Source organism: Zootermopsis nevadensis, unplaced genomic scaffold (assembly GCF_977971745.1).
Source record: "Zootermopsis nevadensis isolate Lab colony 2312 unplaced genomic scaffold, Znev_1.0 Znev_ptg000007l, whole genome shotgun sequence".
NCBI classification, from domain to species: domain Eukaryota; kingdom Metazoa; phylum Arthropoda; class Insecta; order Blattodea; family Termopsidae; genus Zootermopsis; species Zootermopsis nevadensis.
The window spans coordinates 19,934,465-19,961,561 of NW_028259139.1; the positions used below are offsets into that span (position 1 = coordinate 19,934,465).

The window sequence follows — 27,097 nt, forward strand, 5'->3', positions numbered from 1 at the left end:
CCATTTGAGTAAATTGTTTAATAAACTTCTTCTCTGAATTATAATGCCATTATTGAAATGAGAAGACCTTTTGTCCTGAAAAGTAGCAAATGGTTTTAATGAAATGAAGAACTTGTCTATTTCTTCTATTGAGACTACAAAGAAACAATGAAGAACGTGATTTTTCTTTGCCAGTTTAAGGAACCACATTTTGAGGCTGACCTCCACATAGTTCTATAATTGAGAATGCATGGAGTTTACCTCCATGCTCCCACTGCCTCATGGCATTGCGCTTAGTCACAAGGATAACTTCAGCTGATATAGCGAACCATTAAATGTTTGAAAATCATAATCGGTGTTGGTTTTCTGTAAGTCCAAGTGGTGTTAGAACCCAACGACCACTGTGAGAACCTGAAATCTCTCTTAAAACCACATTTAGTATGTGAACTTGTTGAAAGCGTCTGACGTACTTATTTCTGCTTCATATCTGAAAAGCCAGTAAGGAATGTTGTGTATGTTGGTAGGAGTGTTTGTTGCTGCAGCCATGAAAGAGTTACGACGGTGTTCCTTGTGTGTCACTACACAATGGTGGCGATATCACAGGAAGCTGGTGAGTTCAGTTTTATAAATTTAGATTGTTCAACATTGAAACAATTTATATTACTGACGGTGAAGTTTCCACCTTTGCTTCCAGAAGGTATTATAAAGTGGCATTACTGATGGTGATATGGAAAATAAATCTAATTGCCCCTTGTCGGTTGAATTCACCTTAGTAGTAGAAGTGCTACAGATGTTGGCTGTGTGGTAGAGGCTTGCCATTTCTTAATCTTTCATTTACGTCCTTTCTCCATGACATCAAAACAGGCGAACCTGAAGGGCATGGACCGACTGGTGTTTATAGACTCCCTTGCTGTCATAATGGGGCACGAGGAGAGGGAGCCTTGTAAGCCGGGACACCTGGCACTTGTTCTTTTCTTGGAGACAGCGATCAACATCCTCGGCTCCAAACAGACGGCAAGCGAACTGTTCGTAAAATATCCACTGAATCAGTGGCAACGGAAGTTGCGTGGGTCTGACGTGATGTGTGTGAGTTGTAGAGTTTGTAGTTGCAGTATTATGACGTGTGGAATAATGGCCCACTTGGCGAATGTTTTAAATTTGCTGGGGGGGAGGAAAGAAAGGCTCCAGTATGAATCTGTAAGCGAGGGAGTTCAGAATTTGTCAGGTCGCTGGTTGTGACACTGTCGTGACCCGTATTTAAAGTTAACTTGTGAATGAGTTTGTAATGAACTTGACAGAATTTGTCTTCTGAAAATGGAAGGTGCTTGTTCATTGGCTAAGGTGGGAGTGTTAACTGCTTGGTGAAGTAAAACTGTGTGTTCTTAGAAGAGTGTGATGTCTTGATTTCTTGAATGTGAATGTATTTTCTCTTTCTGGGAGTAGCAGATTACGAGAAACAGAATGATCCTTCAGATTCTACTGAGCACCACGTGACCCGCGTACTGCCGGCCAGAGAAGCGTTGAAGTACGTGCGGCAACAGTTGGCAGACCGACTTGATGTCAGAAGATTAAACCTGCTGGGACAAAGAAGGAACCTCGTATCCGCAAGAGACTGATATCGGTCTGAACCAGGCATTCGTTGTGTGAGTACATGAGCATTAGAATGTATTTGATGTGGTTGTCGTGTGAGAGAGATGAGTCTGTCCAATTTTATTAGGTACTTTAGATGTTGTGACTTAAAGCGTGAGATTTGATATGTTGAAAGACGTAAATGTGGTGAGGGATTGGCATTATTGCAGTATCTGTGGTATGCTAGAGGCATTCATGATTCTCTAGTGAATATATTGTTCATAGGACACCAAAATTGGAGGTTAGGTGTAGCTTGTAGACGAGGGTGGTGACTATTTGTGATAAGGTTTTGTTACACGTGAGATGTGTGCAGTGCTGAGGAGCCTTTAATGTGGTCTGTTTACTAATTAATAAGTGAGCATTTGCCAGTGTAAGTAATTTAGTTTTGTGCACAGTGAGCGGAGCTGCCGGGATATTTTCTGTGCTTTTGGTTAATTTTGAGAGTTTGCTGTGTTGAGCAAGGGGATCGGTTACAAAACTTGTAAGTTTGTGGTGTGGTGTTCGTTATGAATTTGGATTTGCTTGCAAAAATGGAGATGACTGTCAGAGGTTCCATTTATTTGAGACTTAACCATAAGTTGAGAGTTGTCAGGTGTCAGTCTCATGGACATGTGATGAGGCTCAGTATTACTTCTGGTATATTCCGTGGTTGGTGGTGGGGTAAGGGGATTTGCATTAGGATCGAGGAGTGGTGTGGTTGGTTGGAACCAAGTATAGAAAGGCAGTGCCACTTATGTGGGTCACAATGTACCAGTGCTGGTGTTGTCAGGATTGTTATTTTATGTCTGTAAAATGGTTGTGAAGAGTTCTTGGCTTAGGAAAGACTAATTTGTTAGTGTTGTCAGTCAGATTGTTTATAGGAAGAATGTAGAGATTGTGTTTTTGTGTATGTGAGAGAGAGAGAGAGACAGGCTGAAGTTATTGACCATTTAGTTTGGTTAAAGATTGTTGACCTGGAAATGAAATGATATATGATGTCTGTTTGGTGTTCGTTGACCACCTTGGCTGCTCCCTCATAAATATATTTTTACATAACCCCTCCTTCCTCTCATCTTGGGTTCCCATATCGCACCCACGAAAACCCTCAGTTATTTTTTAGAGGGCAGAAATCAGGAAGGAAATTCATACAATACGAAACCCGTGTCTACCCTCCATTCATTTCTAGAACTTATTACTACTGTAAGAATCCGTGCTGAAATGGAAGGGAGAGGACTTTAAGTGGTACAGCTCTTTTGCAGGATGTTTGTTAAAATATTAGATGTTCGAGCCGTCTGTGAGTGAAGATTCCTTTGCGTATGATTCTTGGAGGTAGAACGTAGCTTTGTTTGTTGCACGTTTTATTGATCTTGTTATTGGGTAGTCAATCAACATACGATCATGATGTTGAAGGGGTCCCGGGATCTTAATAAACATTGTGACCACAATCAGAAATTCTCGTGTAGACATGCTGGCAATTCAGTAATCAGCGTGCACTAAAACTCATCTCGTAAAACTGTTTATTGACGTAATGTCAGATACAAAATATTGTTTTGTAGAATTGCTTTCTTTATTTTGTTGTGTTTCTACTTGTTAAAGTTGTTACATTGAGAGTGCTGCTGCTGGTGTCATGGAGAGATGTTTCCTCAAAGTAAGAAATTTTTGGTGGCTCTCCTTTACTTAGTGGGGAATCCCCACGTCCACAGTACAGAATGTCTGAGTATTTGCGACCGGGTTGGTGGCCCCAGCACCCTGCCAGTTTCTTTAGCACTTACAGTCATCCTTCCATCATGTTATGTGAATTGGGTGTGGAGCGAGAGAGAGAAGGCAGGCAGTTGTCTGCTGGTTCTGTAATTGCTGGAAATGTGACCATACGAGTAACCAAGACTTTGAATAAAAATCTGCCCCAAGATGTGGGCGTAGGTGTGCGGATTGTTTTAAAAAGGGTAGCAGAAAAATTGAACGTAGTTTAGCATAATGAATGGCGCGTTGCTTTGGTTAACAAGGAAATTATCATTTTTTTACCGTAGCCGAAACAAATTATTTACGAACACACAGTGACGAAGGTCATATTGAACGGCTTTTCGCGTTTGCTTTACTTCATCGTTTTGTCGTCTGATTTGACTTCGTTTGTACCCACCATTTTCCTACGTAATACGACCATAATTCGTTGCGTTGGATACGTTACTGGGCGGGGGAAAAGGGTCCCTTTGTAATTTATGAAAGTGACATTTGACAACTTGCTGAAGTGTAGCCTAGAACGTTTGTACGAGGGTCGCTCATTAAGTAATGCCCCACATTTTTTTCCTCAGAACATATTTATTCAAGATGGCTCAAATTTAGTGACAATATAAATCAATGTTTCCTTTACACATACTATTTTTCCACATAGTCCCCATCAACTTGTACGGTTTTACGCCAGCGTGGAACAAGTGCATGCATGCCTTGCCGGTACCAGCTCTTGTCCTGTGCACGTAGCCATGTCCTCACTGCTTGAATAACGCTCTCGTCATCTTCAAACCTTGTTCCGCGGATAGCATCTTTAAGTGGCCCAAAGAGATGGAGTCGGAGGGTGGATGGGGCAGCACCGTTCAACCAAATTTGGTGATTTCTTCCCGGGTTCTCGGACTTGTGTAAGGGCGTGCATTGTCATGCAGGAGCAAAATTTCTGCTGGATGCTTGTGAGGCCGAACTCGTCGGAAACGCTTCTTGAGGGTTTCCAGGGTCCTAATGTACGCGTCTGAATTGATGGTCGCACCTCTTGGCATCACATCCACAAGAATGACCCCATCACTGTCCCAAAAGACAGTCATCATGACTTTTCCGGCGGAGGGAGTTGACTTGAATTTCTTCTTTCTCGGTGATTGAGGATGATGCCACTCCATTGACTGCCTTTTTGTCTCCGGCTCAAAGTGGTGTATCCAGGTTTCGTCACCTGTAATGATCCGGGACAGAAAGATCTCTCCCTCAGCATCAAAACGCTCCAACAATTCAGAAGAAATCGTTTTCCTTTGAATCCTGTGGTCTGCTGTGAGACTTCGTGGAACCCATCTTGCGCACACCTTCGAATATGCAAAAGCCCGGATAATTGCAATTACACTTCCATTGCTGACTGAAAGCACGGAAGTTGCATATGGCAGATCAGATGTTTGGAATAAGAAGATGGCAATAATGATGATGACAGTAATTGCAGTAAACTTGTCTTCGCGATGTGTGTGTTACTTTTTTTTCAGAATTGTCACCTTTACTCGGAACACCTGATGTGATCTGGATATGCCATTCTGGTCGCTGTGGTGTGACAGCAGATAGGTTGCGGTGTTTAAATATCAGTGTTGTAATGCAGTTTGGAATATGCAGGGTTCCTAATGACGTAGGATGTGGAAAGAGGCAACTCCATTCTGAATGAATCTGGTTTCATGTGGAATGTCACGGCCATTGCACTTTGGAATTTCCTGGAAACTCGGCTATGCTGTCAGAGGAATTTTGCACTTATCTTCATCCAAGATTGTTTCCTTCCACACAAGAGACTGAACTACTGTCGCAGTTTAAAATATAAGGTGACATTTTCATTGATCTGTCTTTTACACGAACATTTGTCATTTCAGAGTTGGTGACCGTGAAATACAGACTGGATGCAGCGGCTTGTCACCGTTTAGATTCAGCTGTAATGAGTATTGCCCAGGTAAATGTTAGGTGGAGGGAATATGTTGTTTGTGGCAATTCTTACTAATATAGAATATCACAAGTTCTTATCTTATATAAGAATTATTAAGAAATCTGTCAAACTGCCCTCCACTCTCTCCGTTTTAGTTTTGATTAGATCGATCATTGACGGTGGACGTCGTGGTCTCTTACAATTGAACAAAGTTTGAGGTAAGGGATTCCTATTTATTATTATTGTTCATCACATTTAATGTTTTCATCTGCATTTGTGAACTCGTGTAAGAGAATTAAACTTTTTTAACACAATTTCAAGTAATGACTTCTGTTTGTTCACGGCAACATTTATAATAAAAGAATATTCCAGTAGGCAACTAACATTTTACAATTTTCAAAGAATTAAACTTGTTTCGTGGCCCAGAATCTTAATAAAAATATGTGGATCTTAAGAAGTGGGGTTTATATTCTGAACAATAATTCTAAAACTTTTCATCTCTTGATACATCGACATTATTAAAGCGTTTTAGGGAACTGAAAGAAATTTTATTCCGGATTTAGAAGAATAAATATTGAAGAATCTCCCTCTCATTATCTCCTACATCAGCAGATTAAATCCGGGGAATGATTGCTATTATTGAGTGCAAAGTATTTATGGGTGCAAGACGTGGTCTTTCACATTGAGGGAGGAACATAGACTGAGGGGCTCTGAGAACAGAGTGTTGAGGAAGATGTTTGGACCCAAAACGGGAGTGGGACGGATAACAGAGAAAAATGCATGACGAGCTCCTCAGCCGATGTTTTTAGGGCGAGTTGAAAGTTTACAAGGCCTGAAGGAAACACCTCGGCGTAGGTGGGAAGATAACATTAAGACAAATCTTACGGAGATGGGTCTCAATGGAGTGAACTGGATGCAACTGACTCAGGATAGACCCCGGTGGCGGGCTTTTGTGAACACGATGATGTACCCGACAGACATTAAGGTGGCTCATAAATCCTTTGAAAGTGTGACAAAGTTCAAATACTTGGGAACAACAAAAACGATTCAAAATGATGCTCACGACGAAGTTAGGAGGAGACTAAATTCCGGAAATGCTTGCTACTTCTCAGTCCAAAATATTTTGTCTTCCGTCTGATTTCTAAGAACCTGAAAATTAAAGTATACAAAACAATAATCTTGCCTGTTTTGTATGGGTGCAAAACATGGTCTCTCACTCAGAGGGAGGAACACGGATTGCAGGTGTTTGAGAATCGGATGTTGAGGAGGATATTTGGGCCTAGGAGGGAAGACGATGGGGCGTGGAGAAAACTGCATAATGATGTTCTCCTCTCCCAGTATTGTCAGGGTGATTAAGTCGAGAAGAATGAGATGGGTGGAACATGTAGCGCGCATGGATGGGGCAAGAGGTGTGCACCGGGAAGCCTGAGGGGGAGAGACCTAGACGTAGATGGGAAGATAATGTCAGGCGGGATCTGTGGGAGATAGGAGTTGAAGGAGACTGGATTTTGTTGGCCCAGGACAGGGTCCGGTGGAAGGCTTTGGTTAATTCGGTGATGAACCTTCGGGTTCGGTAAGCCATCTAGTTAGTTAGTCAATCGGTCAACGACATGGCCAGCTTTCTTATTAATTATGATTGTCCCAGTTGGCGCTACTCGCAACAGTTACCTTCGTTGCAACTAAAGGTATGACATTTTATTTTACATCCATTGTCCTAGGACTGTGCGAGTTTATGTCAAGAACTTCTTTACAGTTCGTGTACTGATTAAGTTACAAGTTCACGCTGAAACCTGTAGCAACTAGATATCCCACCCGATATGTAGGACTGTTTGTAGTGGCAGCATGCTGCAATGGAGTGCGATACTGACCGGGTTAATACGACCCACACAATCGTATGTCCCAGTGACGCATTAAACCACGGAAGACATTGTAAACAACCTTGACTTAATCACATTAACGTATAGATGCTTCTGGAGCGTGTGCCCATAAGAATAGCAGTAACTTGGGTGTGCTGTTTGAATGGATTTATCTGAAATGACACATGGGAATACCTCCCCCTACAAGCGTTGATGGGTACCTCATTCAGGCGTAAGCTCCCAGTCTATTTGCGCAAACGCAATTATGACAGAAACAATATCTGCTGTGGAAACCTCAAATCTTACAATATAGTTCTGGTTTGAGGGGGTAAGTAGGGGATTACATGACCTACCAAGCTAAGATGTTAGCCAAACCTCGACTGCTAACACTTAATTGTTCATCATGGAAGATAAATTACGATCCAAAAGCTCAACTGCCAAAGTTTCAACTCCCCTGACCCCCATCCCGGAGTGGGATTTGGCCAACACTTTTGAAAAAGTCACGCTTTGCCACTGTGGGAATTCGTTTTCGAAATTTTTTGCTCAGAATATTACTTTTGGGCCAAGCTGGTGCGGCATTACTTTTCTCTCTTTAACTCCCTCTGCATTTATGACCTCCTCCCTCCCCCCCCATCTGGACACATCACATCAACTGGATGCTGTATGGACGTAGAATACCACACGGCAAACACATACGTACTGTGGCAAAGTCCGTCATAAATAAATATGAATCTGCCTTCAATGTGTGGATAATGGCAACCCATATCAACATGAGTACCATCAGACATACATGAATGTACAAAAGAAATGTATCTAATCTCGATCTTGTGTGTACATGGGATATACGGATATCCGCACGTAGGAACGTTGAAACTTCGATATCAGCAGACGTGCGTGATTACACCAAACGCACTGATGATAATGTTTGGCATGTATTGCCCTACGTCAGTGGTCCCCAACCTTTTTTTTCCTTTCTCTGGACAAATAAGATATGGACACCAAATAATACACAAAACAACACGACGTTTATTGATACAAGAAACCACGCAATCAAAAATACGTACTTTTATAAGTACAATTATTATTACTCAAGTGGGAAGTTAGTGTGATGTTTGGCGCTGCATTTTATCGGCCAGTTTTACAAATTTGGGAGAGTAGGATGATGTTGCTGCTCGCAAACAATCGTCAAGATGGGCGTCAGTAAGTCGAGATCTGTGCTTTGATTTTATAATGTTCATGGTTGAACGGCCTTTATTATTCAGTATAACCTCTTTCCGTATCAACGCGGGCACCGCGTTGGGGACCACTGTTGTACATTATTTCGCCCTCACATCTTCATCAGTTATCAGAGTGATTATTCTCTTGTAACATTGATGTCACTGTTAGGTCAAGGTCATGACAAAGTCAAGACAAGATCGCCCCAATAGTTTGCCAGATAGAGGTCTTTAAAATTCTCAAGGTCATACGTATTTATGCCAAACGGTAAATACCTGATTGACCATACTCATGTCAAAATGAGGTCACGTATAGGTCAAGGATACTGGTCTTAAAAAATCTCAAGGTTATACCTTCTCACCAATATTTCTGCTAGCCAGCCACCCTAGGGCCACACCCTTTACCCCAGGGCCACTACCCCAGTCGCACCCCTTCCCAGGGCTATTCCCTTCTTTGGGCCAACCCTCATGATCACACCTACCCAGGATCCCCCCCCCGGGACCATCCCCTCAGGATCCCTGCAGCATCACCATATCCCAGGAACCACAGCATCCCCTAGGACCCCAGGATTCCCTGGACACTGCCCTCTAGGACCACGGCAGGATCCCCGAAGACAATCACCTCCAGGATTCCTCGGATTTACCAGGACTCCCCATGACCATCCTAGTATTCCCCACAGATTTCCTAGGATCTCCACCAAGGATTCCCTACCCAGATCTAGCAGAATCTGCCACCAAACATTTCCAACAGAATTTCCCACGATCGCAACCCATGATTCCCAGGATATTCCCCTGGATTCACCACATAATATTACCCACGATCCTGCAGGATTCCCCACCAAAAATCCCCATATTATCCCACATAGGATCCACAACCAGAATTCAAAACGCGCGCCCTAACCCCCCGCGCCCTAACCCCCCGCGCCCTAACCCCCGCGCCCTAACCCCCGCGCCCTAACCCCCGCGCCCTAACCCCCGCGCCCTAACCCCCGCGCCCTAACCCCCGCGCCCTAACCCCCGCGCCCTAACCCCCGCGCCCTAACCCCCGCGCCCTAACCCCCGCGCCCTAACCCCCGCGCCCTAACCCCCGCGCCCTAACCCCCGCGCCCTAACCCCCGCGCCCTAACCCCCGCGCCCTAACCCCCGCGCCCTAACCCCCGCGCCCCACGAAGGGAGGTGGAGGCCCAGGCCGTTTCTTGAGCGAGCAGAGTCGCGGACCCGGCTCCGGACAATGGCCCGGGCGCCGGGTTCCAACGAACCGCCCGAGTCGGACGAGTCCAACTCGTTGGCTTTGCGCTCGCACGCTACAGAAAACAGGACCTCGTGGGCGAGGCGAGTCGTTCAACTCTTTCGACTAACCGACCTGGCAACAGATCTTGTCTAGGGGATATAGCAAGAGCATAGTAAGATTAGGTATAATAAGAGGACCACTCAAAATTGCGAAAATTGTACCAGCAGCGAAAGAGCAGTAATTGATATGGAATAATACCGACAGGGGGGCTCAACCCCAGCCGCTAAGTGGTCATAGGAACTTAAAACAAACCTCTTAAAGCAAAATAACCTCTTGCACCCTCTGTGCGGGACGGCGCTTTTGGTGGGTCCCGATGTTCCCGCACAGAGGACGCTGCCGTTTATTTTATGTTTTTCGATCCTTGTTTTATTCTCTACGACCATTTACGGTCTGAGACTGACCCTCCGTCCCGCGATTTGGTTTCATTCGATTAAATCATTGAGTTTTCGCTTTTAGTGTTTTATTACTGGGCGTATAATTTTATCTGCCCCTTAGTCATCTCTGCCGACGCCAGTTGGATGAGTTTTTTATCTTTGCCTTTCCCAGCATGCTCCGCGAAACTTGTTTTCTCCGAACAAGTTGAGTTTTTCCCGGTTGTCTGTCTCCTGCTTCGGTACAGCGCGGATGTACGCAGTCTTTACGTAAGTTGGGGCTTCAGTCGGCCATTTTGATATTACGTCTCAGCTTGTGTTTGGTTTAATTCTCGATTTATTCGACAGCCAAAGAGTTGTTGAAGCTTTCGTGGTGGTAATACGAGGCTCTAGATAATGACCCTGACTTATAGGCATTTGTGTCTGGCGTGATATAAGATCGTCTATATATTTTTCTCTAGGACTGTGGCAACGCACAGGCGAGAGTACATGTGTCCTGTTGTGTGTCCCCGGGTGCTACGTCTTGTACAACGAGAGCCTACTTAAGTCATTCAAGGTGAGTTGCATGAAATATTCCGTCCTCTGAAGTAGAGAGTTCTGAAAGTACGTTGAGAGAAAAACTTATATTGCGTGCTGTTCCCGATACAACGTGACTTGGCCTACGTCACACAAGACAAGATGGCCGAAATGACGTTGCAACACTGAACTAAGTATTCTGAGATATTATTCTATTTTACGTTTTGATTGTTCTGTGATTCTGCCCACGCATTCCGTCTCCTTCTAGGTCAGTGGTAACAACCACGTGACACTCGTTCAAGACTTGAGGTTTACGGTGCGGTGAGGATGACGGCCGCTTACATCGTGAGGTCGCTAACACGACAACCCGAAAATTATATTACAGCAGCAGCGAACTAAGGACTCCGGTGAGTACAATGAGAAATTGTCAGATAATGCCCACTGATCGAGTTTCAGAGCGTACGTACAGAAGCGACGTAATTATAAATTCTTGTCATTATGTCTGCTTTGAGGTGATTGGCGGAGCCCTCTTCACATTCACGGTGATTATGATATCATCATTCTTCATCGCCGTCGTGAACCTCTGAACCAGAAGATTTTACCACGTCTCGCTCCTGGACGCAGCTCTGTGACGTCGTCTGGCTCGAGACGTCTGAAACGATGAGGCACCAGCGAGCGATGGACTCGGGTGAGTACGGTGATGTATTATTTCGAGGTTGATTAAAAATTATAATGACTTTCGTAGATAGTGTTCTGTGGGAAATTAGAAATTAGTATGTCTCGACGGTAATGTAGTGTCTGAGTAAAGCCTGGTCTGCGTGGATGGGGTTTCGCGAAGGTACCGATATCGCCAAAATCAAAGAATGTTTGAAACCCCCCCCCTACGTACGGTAAGGAATCGAGTTCTTTTATGAGTTGGAAACAGAAAGGAAAAGTTACAGATCATTTGAGAATTGTTGATGGGAAAGATTGGAAAAGGAGAAAATGCAGACAATCACAGAGACGTTGCGTGTCCGGTGATAGACACGCACACTTGCGGTATGAGACCAGTTTCTTGCGTCTGTCTTGTTGTAAACATGTACGGCAGTCATCGTGTAGCTGACAGTCGTTTAACTGGTCAAAGCCTTTCTCTTCGTGTATAGACACAGAAATTTTAAAAACTGACTGGTCGTCCTTACTTCATTTCTGTTGGATAAATTTCGTAAGGAAATGCTGTTGGTGTTAGGTGGACCGAGTATTGCGTACGGAGTCTGTATTGATTTGGATTAGCCATCTGCCAGGGACGCGACTGAGTAGGCGTTCTTTACACGGTGATGGAATTAGACAGAGCTGCTAGAATGTAGTGCTGTATAGAGCAGAGGTTCCCAAAATATGGAGAAACATTTTCAACATCCTTTGCTTGATTGAGGCAGTCATCAGAACGAAGTATCGTTCTGCGTTGTATCTCGAAGGATGGTGATGGGATACAGGAGCGTAGACCAAGAGGAATAATTCAGTCCGTACCGCGAAGAAAACACAACTCTTCACCATTACGAAGATCAACTGGTTAACGCTGTTTAAGGAAATGATCGCTGTTTATTCCGAGAATCATAGTTCGTCTGAATTATATTTAAGAATTCAGTCCGTACCGCGAAGAAAACACAACTCTTCACCATTACGAAGATCAACTAGTTAACGCTGTTTAAGGAAATGATCGCTGTTTATTCCGAGAATCGTAGTTCGTCTGAATTATATTTAAGAATTCAGTCCGTACCGCGAAGAAAACACAACTCTTCACCATTACGAAGATCAACTGGTTAACGCTGTTTAAGGAAATGATCGCTGTTTATTCCGAGAATCGTAGTTCGTCTGAATTATATTTAAGAATTCAGTCCGTACCGCGAAGAAAACACAACTCTTCACCATTACGAAGATCAACTAGTTAACGCTGTTTAAGGAAATGATCGCTGTTTATTCCGAGAATCGTAGTTCGTCTGAATTATATTTAAGAATTCAGTCCGTACCGCGAAGAAAACACAACTCTTCACCATTACGAAGATCAACTAGTTAACGCTGTTTAAGGAAATGATCGCTGTTTATTCCGAGAATCGTAGTTCGTCTGAATTATATTTAAGAATTCAGTCCGTACCGCGAAGAAAACACAACTCTTCACCATTACGAAGATCAACTAGTTAACGCTGTTTAAGGAAATGATCGCTGTTTATTCCGAGAATCGTAGTTCGTCTGAATTATATTTAAGAATTCAGTCCGTTCCGCGAAGAAAACACAACTCTTCACCATTACGAAGATCAACTGGTTAACGCTGTTTAAGGAAATGATCGCTGTTTATTCCGAGAATCGTAGTTCGTCTGAATTATATTTAAGAATTCAGTCCGTACCGCGAAGAAAACACAACTCTTCACCATTACGAAGATCAACTAGTTAACGCTGTTTAAGGAAATGATCGCTGTTTATTCCGAGAATCGTAGTTCGTCTGAATTATATTTAAGAATTCAGTCCGTTCCGCGAAGAAAACACAACTCTTCACCATTACGAAGATCAACTAGTTAACGCTGTTTAAGGAAATGATCGCTGTTTATTCCGAGAATCGTAGTTCGTCTGAATTATATTTAAGAATTCAGTCCGTTCCGCGAAGAAAACACAACTCTTCACCATTACGAAGATCAACTAGTTAACGCTGTTTAAGGAAATGATCGCTGTTTATTCCGAGAATCGTAGTTCGTCTGAATTATATTTAAGAATTCAGTCCGTACCGCGAAGAAAACACAACTCTTCACCATTACGAAGATCAACTAGTTAACGCTGTTTAAGGAAATGATCGCTGTTTATTCCGAGAATCGTTGTTCGTCTGAATTATATTTAAGAATTCAGTCCGTACCGCGAAGAAAACACAACTCTTCACCATTACGAAGATCAACTAGTTAACGCTGTTTAAGGAAATGATCGCTGTTTATTCCGAGAATCGTAGTTCGTCTGAATTATATTTAAGAATTCAGTCCGTACCGCGAAGAAAACACAACTCTTCACCATTACGAAGATCAACTGGTTAACGCTGTTTAAGGAAATGATCGCTGTTTATTCCGAGAATCGTAGTTCGTCTGAATTATATTTAAGAATTCAGTCCGTACCGCGAAGAAAACACAACTCTTCACCATTACGAAGATCAACTGGTTAACGCTGTTTAAGGAAATGATCGCTGTTTATTCCGAGAATCGTAGTTTGTCTGAATAATATTTAAGAATTCAGTCCGTACCGCGAAGAAAACACAACTCTTCACCATTACGAAGATCAACTGGTTAACGCTGTTTAAGGAAATGATCGCTGTTTATTCCGAGAATCGTAGTTTGTCTGAATAATATTTAAGAATTCAGTCCGTACCGCGAAGAAAACACAACTCTTCACCATTACGAAGATCAACTGGTTAACGCTGTTTAAGGAAATGATCGCTGTTTATTCCGAGAATCGTAGTTTGTCTGAATAATATTTAAGAATTCAGTCCGTACCGCGAAGAAAACACAACTCTTCACCATTACGAAGATCAACTGGTTAACGCTGTTTAAGGAAATGATCGCTGTTTATTCCGAGAATCGTAGTTTGTCTGAATAATATTTAAGAATTCAGTCCGTACCGCGAAGAAAACACAACTCTTCACCATTACGAAGATCAACTGGTTAACGCTGTTTAAGGAAATGATCGCTGTTTATTCCGAGAATCGTAGTTTGTCTGAATTATATTTAAGAATTCAGTCCGTACCGCGAAGAAAACACAACTCTTCACCATTGCACACTTGCGGTATGAGACCAGTTTCTTGCGTCTGTCTTGTTGTAAACATGTACGGCAGTCATCGTGTAGCTGACAGTCGTTTAACTGGTCAAAGCCTTTCTCTTCGTGTATAGACACAGAAATTTTAAAAACTGACTGGTCGTCCTTACTTCATTTCTGTTGGATAAATTTCGTAAGGAAATGCTGTTGGTGTTAGGTGGACCGAGTATTGCGTACGGAGTCTGTATTGATTTGGATTAGCCGTCTGCCAGGGACGCGACTGAGTAGGCGTTCTTTACGCGGTGATGGAATTAGACAGAGCTGCTAGAATGTAGCGCTGTGTAGAGCAGAGGTTCTCAAAATATGGAGAAACATTTTCAACATCCTTTGCTTGATTGAGGCAGTCATCAGAACGAAGTATCGTTCTGCGTTGTATCCCGAAGGATGGTGATGGGATACAGGAGCGTAGACCAAGAGGAAGTGCGTTGATATTCAAGTCCACTTGTAGCAACACAGTAGAGATATATATTGAATTAAAGCTGCACCAGTTTACAGTATCTCGAGTCAGAAAATTATGAAGGCGTAATTTATAACAGTTATAATTACTCTTCGCTAATAAAAATTGCAGTTTTGTCGACTTTCAGTTTATTCTGTGTATAGTAATATAAAATATCGTCAAATTGAGTACCTGATCTATTTTCCTAATCAATGAAACTGAAGCTTTACAAGTGCAAGGAAACCGAAATTTGAGTCTATCGTGAGTCACTGCAGTCTGATTCACATCTCTAGATACTCTTTATACAAAAACACAGTTTAATATTAAGTCTCACCGCTACTAAATCTTCCGAAATAATTCATTTTCTTCCTAAGAGGGTTCATAACTTAACATTTTGTGTGCTCTTTGAAATGAAAAAATAAGCATCATTAACCCCATGAAGCTGTAGTTCGTCTGAATTATATTTAAGAATTCAGTCCGTACCGCGAAGAAAACACAACACTTCACCATTACGAAGATCAACTGGTTAACGCTGTTTAAGGAAATGATCGCTGTTTATTCCGAGAATCGTAGTTCGTCTGAATTATATTTAAGAATTCAGTCCGTACCGCGAAGAAAACACAACTCTTCACCATTACGAAGATCAACTGGTTAACGCTGTTTAAGGAAATGATCGCTGTTTATTCCGAGAATCATAGAAAATCCATAAATATAAAAGGCATCATAATTAAAACACTTGGTACATACGTTGAAGTAAACTTTCAGAATTGAACTAATTGGTATTTAGCATTCTCTGTTGAAGGCTTAATGTACCGTTTACATACCTTTTTCTTTTTCAGTATTACTTCGCCCCACTCGCTTGTAAATAATCTTCTTGAATCTCTTTCCCTAAGTGTTTTCAAGTTCGGATTGTCTTACAGAGTGAGAAACGAAGTATTACGCCTGTCTGAATCATCAAGAAATATTATAGGACTGTTAACTTAGTTGAAGCATCTCTCTCTCTCTGTCTGTTTGTGTTTTTAATAAGTTCCGAAGATTAGGATGGGTTGACACTCAGGTTACAGTAAATTGGTTCATCGATTCTCGACAGATTCTGACGAATTTAGGACCGCGTTCAGGTGTGGGTTGCTCTAAAATCCAGCCGTTCCTCAGCTCGAATATTTGTTGCGCCATTGAATACTGTCTCGAGAATAATAGCAAAACTTGAAGAAGTCGCTGTTTCCAGCACTTCGTGTCCCATTTGATAAGTTGAACACGTGTACGTGTTCAGTACGAGAAAGAAATTGCTGCTGTGTTTGAAAACATGTTTTAAGCTGGAAGAAACCAGCAGATAGTCAAAATAAATGCACTGCGTGAATGGAATTCTTAGGAATATTACACATTCTCCAACTTTGTCGCATTGCTCATATCACGTGTAACCATGGATTAAATTCCTTGTAGAATCGAATTCAGACAAATAATTATCTTTTTCTGTTATTTCCTGTCATGAACTGTTGACCTTGGTTGAAAGAGTGCGTCTTAATGCACTTCCATAAAATTCTCCGCTGTTCGTGGAGACGCTTTCAAAAAATTATGCAGTACTTGAAAGAATTGGCACAATGGCGGCGTGACCTGTTGATTTGACCCTAGGGATCCGTGTAATGTTTGCCCAAGTGCATGGTAACAAATTAAACATGTCTGTGCGCACGGGCGTAATATCGAAAGTCAATTTTGGAGCTACCTGCCTTGTCCAATGCCTAATCCATTCAGAAATTTTTTGTCCTAGATGCATGCAAATTTAAATTTATGGATATTCTTAATCGTGGATTTGTACTTTTAATACATAAATTAATAACGAGGGTCATGGCTGATAGTACCAATGGATGGTAACAGATAGTGACATACAGTTAATATCGAATTTGACGAAAATCGGTCTGTGTAATGTTAGTAGTACGTGTTAGAAACGAAGAGTATTGACTGCGAATGGTTGTTTGGAAATGGGGGCCACGTTTTGACCTTAAGGTCGTATCGCAAGGCCGGTATCCAGCCGATATTCCAGCAAGCTTCTGGTAGCGTCGGACACCATCGTACATATACGTGCGTTCGACTGTGAGTTATACAGTAGCTGTGCATGGTCCCAGATCAAAATAACCCTTTAAAGCAAATATTATTATTATTATTATTATTATTATTATATGTCCAAATTTCTGTAATAATCAGTGAGACTTTAATTTCTATTTTTATCGTATGCGTGTATGGCATTATTAATTATTTTAGAAAGAATTTATTTTATTGAAATGACACCAGATGCCGTACAACTTTTTTTTTAAATTTTACATGCTTTGCCATCGATATGACCATCAAAGGTAGTCTTGAGAATTTCTGAGGTGGGAGTTAGGAGCTAACAATAGGCTCAGCCAGTCAAATTATCCGCCTTGAATGGAAAGTTCAGCGTAGTGTTCACAAAATCCCGTCACTGGTGTCTTTCCTGAGCCATATTAATCCATTTCGCAACCTTGAAAAGTATTTCCGTAAGAACAATTTTAATATTATCCTCCCAGTTGTAGAATGTAACATTAATGCTCACCAATCTTTAGCCCTGAGGATGGAAGAAATATGTTCCTATGAAATATTTGTTACTCCACATGATACTTGAACGAATAATATCTGATTTCTTTAAATCCGGGTCGTATGAGTCATTACATCCAGACTCTATATCCTCTGCAATATGTCAATTTTAAAAGAGATTATTCTTGTTTAATGTTTCACGGACTAATCACATTTCTGTTCCTTGTTTGAATCTCTCAGATCTTTGTAAACTTTTCCGCATAAAATGATCATTGTCCAATTTCTTTTAAATCGAATATTGAAAAATTACACCCGTATCTGTTTTGCCAGAGCATGGGATTATGAACGTGTGGACGTCATTCTCTGTTCCGTAATACTTCGTTACTGGTCAGATGTTTACCGCAGGTCGCAGTAACCCCGTACCCGTTTAACCGTTGAGCACACTGGCTAGAACCTGGTGCTGTTGGAATGTCTTGGTGTAGATAGAAATCACTGTCTTCCTTTGATGTAATGGTCCCTCATCATGCACGTAGTCTGTTTAATGATCGGTCAGGGTTAGTTCCACAGATCAGGAGTGTTGGGTAAGTAAACATACAAGAAATAAATATTGAGTTGTCCTACTCGATAGGTTTCGGGTTCGAATCTCTCCCCGTCGACAGACTATCGTTAGAGATCTTTCTCGTGATTTTTAGTATTTTGAAGCAGATTTTAAGACACATTAAATGTAGACAGCTATCGCTTTATTCAATGTAATTTCAAGTTCATATTTTAGAAGAATCCTGCCATTTTATGGGGTATAACGGACAAAATTTTAAGACTAATAAATTGCCCGCTAAGAATGACGGCAAAAATGTAAAGTAGTAAACAATAATAATCATAAGAATTATCCGATTAGACCCAACATCTCTTAGCAGCGTTACCATGGCAACGGTTATTTATAAATGTTATCCCGTAAGGTCCAAAATCACTTGGGAGCAAATAATCATAACCGAAGAATGTTTTATGAATGTCTTTTGTGATGTTGCGTCATCATAAGGGCCCACCATCATCGCTGTTATGATGGAGGTAGCAATATCACTTCCTAAACGTCGGTAAACTTAATCATCACAATCACCACAGTGAGAACAGGAGATAAAAATTTACGCGCAGATTGAAGATGTAAGGCATAAATTTCTATCTTGCGAGGCCGAGGCGTAGTGTCGGGACAGATAATACCCGCATCCCCCCGCCCCCCCCCCCCCAAGCTGCTTTTAATGAGTGCTTTTTCTATAATTAGTCTAGCATTTCAGAAAAGAGTGTGTTGTGTTTAGGAGATAACTTTCAACCAAGCTGTTTGTATGTTCTAATCAAAATAACGTTGACCATGAATTTAGAATCTTTTGTCTTCTAGTCTGATAAATAAAAGTTGTAAATATTAATGAACAACACACTGTTATGTTTAAATTTGGTTTGCTATCATCGTAATTAATGTTAATAAACTGTTAAATAATATGGAGCTTCAGACCCTACATATAAATTCTTGTCATTATATGGGACATTCTGTCTGGTTTCAGGGGAAAGGCAAGTGAATCTTCGTGGTTCCGAGACTCAGAGGAGGATCTTCATGGCATTTTCACCCGTGCGGTTGCGTCTACACGCTCCGGGGAACCCGGAGTTCCGCAGCCGCTTCCACCCGGACGCTGCACTCTTGTCGTGTTTCCAGTGTCGGCGGTCATCTCTCCGGCATATTTCGTTTCTACCATCTTTGCTGGCGAGTGAAACGAATTACTTTAATTTTAAATTAACACACGACTAACGCCTGGGGTGCAGGGGTTAAACTCCTTCCAATGTTCCTTAATTTTGAGTCTCCAATTAATGTTTTGCTGTTTCCATCCCTTGAGCAAAATGAATTCAGATTCTTTCTATTTACTCTTTTTCTTCTTTCTTTTCTTCTCTTTCGCCTTCTTCCTACTCTCAGAGGATAGACGGGTTAGTGTAGAGTTGTAGCTGCATGCATTCTTAACCACTAACAACATCATCGACCCTGCAGTCCAGCCGCTGCGCTGCAACGGAATATCAGCGGAATCCAGCAAAGACGCAGTTAGTTTGCCCACAATATTAGAAATGTTGAGGAATAAATCACAGACCATGCGTTAAGTTGCAGTGGTGGGCTTCGGTAAAGCATATATAGAAGACATTGAGGATTTTAAAAAGTGGGGATTTTCTGTTTTGATGATCTGAGTAACGGCTAGCTTTTCAAGTTAAGTAATTTTGAGGTGACTTAAGTGTCTGCTAACACAAACTATAAAGCGGGGAAGATTTTCAATTTGGAAAATTTCATGGGGCTGAAAACTACATTATCTTTATTTATTTACATAGCTTTGCCCTTAGATTACAATCATATTGCAGGACAGACGTACAGTCCAAATTTGACCACCTCTGACGTAGACAAAGTTCATTCAGTGAAAGTAATTGAGAAATGATTGAAATTTTATAGTATCGTAGGCATCGGTACTAGGACATTAAAGTGTGGATTGATGGGAGATTCACACTGAAATTAGGGACGAGACGTAGTGGACAACGAAATCACATGCAAATTAAGTGTGAATAAAATAATACAGGCTTTTTGAAGGCGAAATAAGTGAAACGCCAGACGCTGAGATTTTAAATGAAGTTTTCAGATTGTTATATGTTCAAGATGTTATTTAATAAATAAATAAATAAATAACTTTTACTTTTATTTTTTCCAATTGTAGAAACAACGAAAACTGTAACACTTGCTTGTATACCTTTGTTTCCATCTCCCTTTATAACAGGTAGAAGAACGACATATGTCACTATTTCGTCTTTAAATTTTCGCATATGAGTTGACTTTCAATGAGATCTGATTTTAACAGCAGCTAAAATTTCCATGACTTGTTACATTATAATTATTAATTATATATTAGCGTACTAGCAAATTAAAGTGTGCATTGATGGCAAACCAAAAGTTCTCAATTGGATTTAAATCTAGCGAGTTTGGCGGCAAAAATTCAACTTTGCATCCGACACTTTCTATTAATTCCCTTGTTCTTTCAGAGTTATGAAAGCTCGCATTGTCAAGTCATTTGCAAAGAACGTCGCTCATATTATATATAAATCAAATAATACAGAAGTCATAGAGAGCGTCCCCCCCCCCCAAAAAAAAAATAGAAGTCAACTCAAATTGCTCATTGCTTTGTGAATGGAGGCAGCGCGTAGCTCTGAAACGTGAGTGAACTTGTAGCAGACGACACGAGAAACAACGGACGATTGCCATGTCCAGCGACGACGTCATCTAAGAAACCTCCAGTTCATCGCTGGTGGGTGAAATTTATCTCTTCAATGTTGCAGTAGTCGTAGTAGTTTGTAGCTTAGTTTTTGCCAGTATCCCGTAGTTGAGAGGTTTTATCTAATGAAGTCCTTATTTCCATCCTTGAAGGAAAACGAATTGCAAATCTTCATCATCTCGTTCTTTCTCATCATCTTATTACTTACACGGGATAGACTAATTTCTTTTTAAAGATAAGTTGCGTCCGTGTTTAATTACACACTACGGCATGAAGGCGTGTGGGTTATTGAAGGTTTAGTTACGTGCATCTTTAACAGCTAGCTAGATGGAGATACGTGGACAGCATCACGTTCCAGCCGGTTTTACCCGAAGGAAAAATTCACGGTATCTTCTGTGTATATTACTGAATTGGACCGAACTTGATTGTGTCGCTGTCGGTAGTTGAACCGCGGACTTGCAGAGGATCCAGAAATAAAGTATTAATCGTGGTAAAAATCGGGGATGACTTAGAAATTACAAGTGAATACGGATTTTGGGTCTGAAAAAAAACCCCGAAGGGAAGACATAAAATTGGATGTGAAGATAATATAATGTATATTAACAGCTGCTGTGAAAATGGGAATGAACATCGGTAGACATAATTTGTAGACTAGGTGCCTGAGTAGCTTCTTTGATTCAATGCGGTATAAGATTGATATCATAATTTAGTTAAAAATTACTGCAGAAATAAATGTGTACTTAATATAGTTTAATTTTAAATTTTTGACATGTGTGAAGTGAAGGAGGACAATTACAGGATATACAAGAAAGAATGGTGCGGTTTCAAAAGTTAATAACAAAATTATTTCTAACCTTACACGGGCACAACATACACACCGTCAGCGGCGGCAACTGTCCAAGTTTCTCATGCTTACTGCGTGGCCGCGGGGCCAGTTTCAAAGATGGCGTTGCAGCAGGAGAAGGCTTTCTGTGTGCTCCGTTTTGAGGTGTCCAGAGCGTGAGTTTCGTGCACGGTTTCAAAAAGACGCACCACACAAGAATAACATAAGCAGTTTGTAGAAACTGGATGCTGTAAAGGCAAGAGTCCTGGTCGACCTCGTATGACTGATGACAACATTGAAAGAGTTCGTGAGGCGTTTCAGCGAAGTCCCCGCAAGTCAGTGGCCAGAGGAAGCAGGGAATTGGAAATGCCAAACCGTACAAGATTGCGATTGGTGCAGGCCCTTAAACCATCAGACAAAGTGAAAAGGCGACGCTTTTGCGAGGAGATGCGGTTTGTCGAAAGACTGATCTTCTCCGATGAAGCCACATTCCACATCAGTGGCAAGGTGAACATACACGATGTCCGTATCTGGGGAACCGAGCACCAGCGTGACTCTCCAAAAGTCAACGTTTTCTGTGCGGTGTCCAGCAAAAAAGTGCACGGCCCATCTTTCTTCGCTGAAGCAACTTAGACAGCGACTCATTTCTGGACATGTTGGAAAGCTGGTTGTTACTCCAACTGAATACCAATTATGACGATTACATTCTACAACTGGACATTTTCACAGGAATGTACGAGTGCTTCTCAACCGTGTCTTTCCACAGCGCTGGTCTGGGATGAGTTTGATTACCGTGTGGATGTGTGTCGTGTGATCCAGGATGCACACATTGAAGGATTGTAATGAACGCATGAGACACTTTGAGAGTTGCCGCCGCTGACGGTGTATGTTGTGCACATGTAAGTTGGTAAATAAATTTTTTATTAACGTTTCAAACCGCACCATTCTTTTGTGTATACACTGTACTGCCTCTCCAGCCAAGCGTCCCACATGGCGTGTATTAGGACTGCGTTACTTTTTTCATATGACATAATAGATTTTTGGCTACATGAGTGGATACACTTGAGTATGTGTGGAATACATTCTTGGATTAAATATTTTAGTTTCGTTAGTTAGAGAAAGAAGCCAATTATATTATTAATATGTTATGAATACAAATACTCATTAGAGATGAGGTTTAGGTATTTTCAGAATTAGCTCCGAGGATGTAGTGAAAAGCGATCCTTACTCATATAACATTTGATGACAGACGGTTGTTCACTCAGGCCACAGAATAGTACGAGTATAAAAGATTATCAGGCCGGCTTTAGATATCTCGGTTTCTCTACCTATATAATCTATCTATTCTATCTATCTATCTGAATATCTCTATCTCTATCTCTCTCTCTCTGTGTATCTGTTTCTCTGTCTCCTGACTATGTGTCTGCCTATTTATCTATTTACCCATCTACATATCTATCCATCCGTTCATGTATTTACCAATCTATGTATACATACGAAGATTAACACAAACACGCACCCACCCACATCATGCATGTTTTGTAGCTCGTATTTTGTTTGTTAAGACAAAAATTAGTCACATGACACACAGAATTTATAATATTTCAAATGGCAACTTATTGTGTCATACGCTACTGTATGATGATGTATTGTGTTCCTTGAGCTGGTGTGCTGTATGTAAGTGCGTTGTTTTGTGATATTTATACTTTGTTCCGATGAATTCCATAAGACACGACAAGAGTACATTTACCTATGACGTACGAGATTGAGACAAGACAGTACCACCGTGAAGACAAGTCAGAGGTACATTAAGCAATGACACGCGTGTTTCAGATACGTTACCAACAGTTTGAAGACACGGCAGGAGTTTTGTCTCTCAGTTTCCTACACATCGCGAGATAAATGCCTTTGAAAAATTGACTTTCGAAAACCCGTGAAAATTTAAAGTTCTCTATTCTGCAAACCCTTGGACTTACATTGACGTGACTTTGGCATGACAATGATATATACGTTACCTCAATCTGACATGATTTTTGTCTCTCAGATTCCTACAGGTCGGGAGATATATGGCTTTGAAAAATTGAATTTCGAATAACCTTCAAAAATTTAAACTTCTCTATTCTGCAAACCCTTTGACTTACATTGACGTGACTTTGGCATGACAATGATATATACGTTACCTCAATCTGACATGATTTTTGTCTCTCAGATTCCTACAGGTCGGGAGATATATGGCTTTGAAAAATTGAATTTCGAATAACCTTCAAAAATTAAAACTTCTCTATCCTGCAAACCCTTTAACTTACATTGACGTGACTTTGGCATGACGATGATATATACGTTACCTCAATCTGACATGATTTTTGTCTCTCAGATTCCTACAGATCGGGAGATATATGGCTTTGAATAATTGACTTTCGAATAACCTTCAAAAATTAAAACTTCTCTATCCTGCAAACCCTTTGACTTTCATTGACGTGACTTTGACATGACGATGATATATACTTTACATCAGTCTGACATGAGTTGTGTCTCTCAGATTAATACAGATCGGGAGATATATGCCTTTGAAAAAATGACTTTCGAATACCCTTGAAAAATTAAAAGTTGTCTATCCTGCAAACCCTTTTACTTACATTGACGTGACTTTGGCATGACGATGATATATATGTTACCTCAGTCTGACATGATTTTTGCCTCTCAGATTCCTACAGGTCGGGAAATATATGACTATGAAAAATTGACTTTCGAATAAAATTCAAAAATTAAAAGTTCTCTATCCTGCAAACCCTTGGACTTACATTGACGTGACTTTGACATGACGATGATATATACGTTACCTCAGTCTGACATGAGTTGTGTCTCTCAGATTTCAACAGATCAGGAGATATATGCCTTTAAAAAAATGAATTTCGAATACCCATGAAAAATTAAAAGTTCTCTATCCTGCAAACCCTTGGACTTACATTGACGTGACTTTGACATGACGATGATATATACGTTACCTCAGTCTGACATGAGTTGTGTCTCTCAGATTAATAAGATCGGGAGATATATACTTTTGAAAAAATGACTTTCGAATACCCGTGAAAAATTAAAAGTTGTCTATCCTGCAAACCCTTTTACTTACATTGACGTGACTTTGGCATGACGATGATATATATGTTACCTCAGTCTGACATGATTTTTGCCTCTCAGATTCCTACAGGTCGGGAAATATATGACTATGAAAAATTGACTTTCGAATAAAATTAAAAAATTAAAAGTTCTCTATCCTGCAAACCCTTCAACTTACATGGACGTGACTGACATGACGATGATATATACGTTACCTCAGTCTGACATGAGTTGCGTCTCTCAGATTCCTACAGATCGGGAGATATATGCCTTTGAAAAAATGACTATCGAATACCCGTGAAAAATTAAAAGTTGTCTCTCCTGCAAACCCTCGGACTTACATTAACGTGACTTTGGCATGACGATGATATATACGTTACCTCAATCTGACATGATTTTTGTCTCTCAGATTCCTACAGGTCGGGAGATATATGGCTTTGAAAAATTGACTTTCGAATAACCTTCAAAAATTAAAACTTCTCTATCCTGCAAACCCTTTGACTTACATTGACGTGACTTTGGCATGACGATGATATATACGTTACCTCAGTCTGAAATAAGTTGTGTCTCTCAGAATCCTACAGATCAGGAGATATATGCCTTTAAGAAATTGACTTTCGAATAACCTTCAAAAATTGAAAGTTCTCTATCCTGCAAACCCTTGGACTTACATTGACGTGTATTTGACATGACGATGATATATACGTTACCTCAGTCTTACATGAGTTGTGTCTCAGATTCCTACAGATCGGGAGATATATGCCTTTAAAAAAATTACTTTCGAATACCCGTGAAAAATTTAAACTTCTCTATCCTGCAAACCCTTGGATTTACAATGACGTGACTTTGACATTACGATGACACATATGTTACCTCAAATTGACAAGAGTTTTATCTCTCAGTTTCCTACAGATCGGGAAATATATGCCATTTAAAAATGACTTTCGATTACCCGTGAAAATATAAAAGTCCTCTATATTGCAAACCCTTTGACTTACATTGACGTGACTTTGAAACGACGATGATATATACGTTACCTCAATCTGACATGATTTTTATCCCTCAGATTACTACAGGTCGGGAGCTATATGGCTTTGAAAAATTGACTTTCGAATAACCTTCAAAAATTTAAACTTCTCTATCCTGCAAACCTTTCGACTTACATGGACGTGACTCTGACATGACGATGATATATACGTTACCTCAATCTGACATGAGTTGTGTCTCTCAGATTCCTACAGGTCGGGAGATATATGCCTTTGAATAATTGACTTTCGAATAACCTTCAAAAATTAAAACTTCTCTATCCTGCAAACTCTTTGACTTTCATTGACGTGACTTTGACATGACGATGATATATACGTTACCTCAGCCTGACATGAGTTGTGTCTCTCAGATTCCTACAGATCGGGAGATATATGCCTTTGAATAATTGACTTTCGAATAATCTTCAAAAATTAAAAGTTCTCTATCCTGCAAACCCTTGGACTTACATTGACATGACTTTAACATGACGGTGATATAAACGTTACCTCAGTCTGACATGAGTTGTGTCTCAGATTCCTACAGATCGGGAGATATATGCCTTTGAAAAAATGACTTTCGAATACCCGTGAAAAATTAAAAGTTGTCTATCCTGCAAACCCTTCGACTTACATTGACGTGACTTTGGCATCTCGATGATATATACGTTACCTCAGTCTGACATGAGTTGTGTCTCTCAGATTCCTACAGATCAGGAGATATATGCCTTTAAAAAAATGACTTTCGAATACCCGTGAAAAAATTAAAAGTTCTCTATCCTGCAAACCCTTGGACTTATTTTGACGTGACTTTGACATGACGATGATATACACGTTACCTCAGTCTGACATGAGTTGTGTCTCTCAGATTCCTACAGATCAGGAGATATATGCCTTTAAATAATGATTTTCGAATACCCGTGAAAAATTAAAAGTTGTCTATCCTGCAAACCCTTTTACTTACATTGACGTGACTTTGGCATGACATTGATATATATGTTACCTCAGTCTGACATGATTTTTGCCTCTCAGATTCCTACAGGTCGGGAGATATATGCCTTTGCAAAAATGACTTTCGAATACCCGTGAAAAATTAAAAGTTGTCTATCCTGCAAACCCTTTTACTTACATTGACGTGACTTTGGCATGACGATGATATATATGTTACCTCAGTCTGACATGATTTTTGCCTCTCAGATTCCTACAGGTCGGGAGATATATGACAATGAAAAATTGACTTTCGAATAAAATTCAAAAAATAAAAGTTCTCTATCCTGCAAACCCTTCAACTTACATGGACGTGACTGACATGACGATGATATATACGTTACCTCAGTCTGACATGAGTTGTGTCTCTCAGATTCCTACAGATCGGGAGATATATGCCTTTGAAAAAATGACTATCGAATACCCGTGAAAAATTAAAAGTTGTCTCTCCTGCATACCCTCGGACTTACATTAACGTGACTTTGGCATGACGATGATATATACATTACCTCAATCTGACATGATTTTTGTCTCTCAGATTCCTACAGGTCGGGAGATATATGGCTTTG

General features: G+C 40.7%; 1 protein-coding gene across 2 annotated transcripts; it reads left to right on the plus strand.

Moving 5' to 3' along the window:
• Nucleotides 1-11,132, plus strand: LOC147874680 (transcription-associated protein 1-like). Of its 2 annotated transcripts, XM_087344579.1 has the most exons (7): nt 1-589; nt 844-993; nt 1,423-1,622; nt 5,190-5,266; nt 10,433-10,527; nt 10,756-10,894; nt 11,000-11,132. In XM_087344579.1, the coding sequence occupies exons 1-3, from the start codon at nt 485-487 to the stop codon at nt 1,471-1,473; spliced, it is 306 nt and encodes a 101-aa protein (XP_087200705.1). In that variant the 5' UTR covers nt 1-484; the 3' UTR covers nt 1,474-1,622; nt 5,190-5,266; nt 10,433-10,527; nt 10,756-10,894; nt 11,000-11,132. The 2 variants fall into 2 exon arrangements, 1 of the variants encoding a protein (XP_087200705.1); XR_015534010.1 differs by lacking the exons at nt 1-589; nt 844-993; nt 1,423-1,622; nt 5,190-5,266 and adding an exon at nt 10,165-10,241.
• The last annotated feature ends 15,965 nt before the right edge of the window (nt 11,133-27,097 follow it).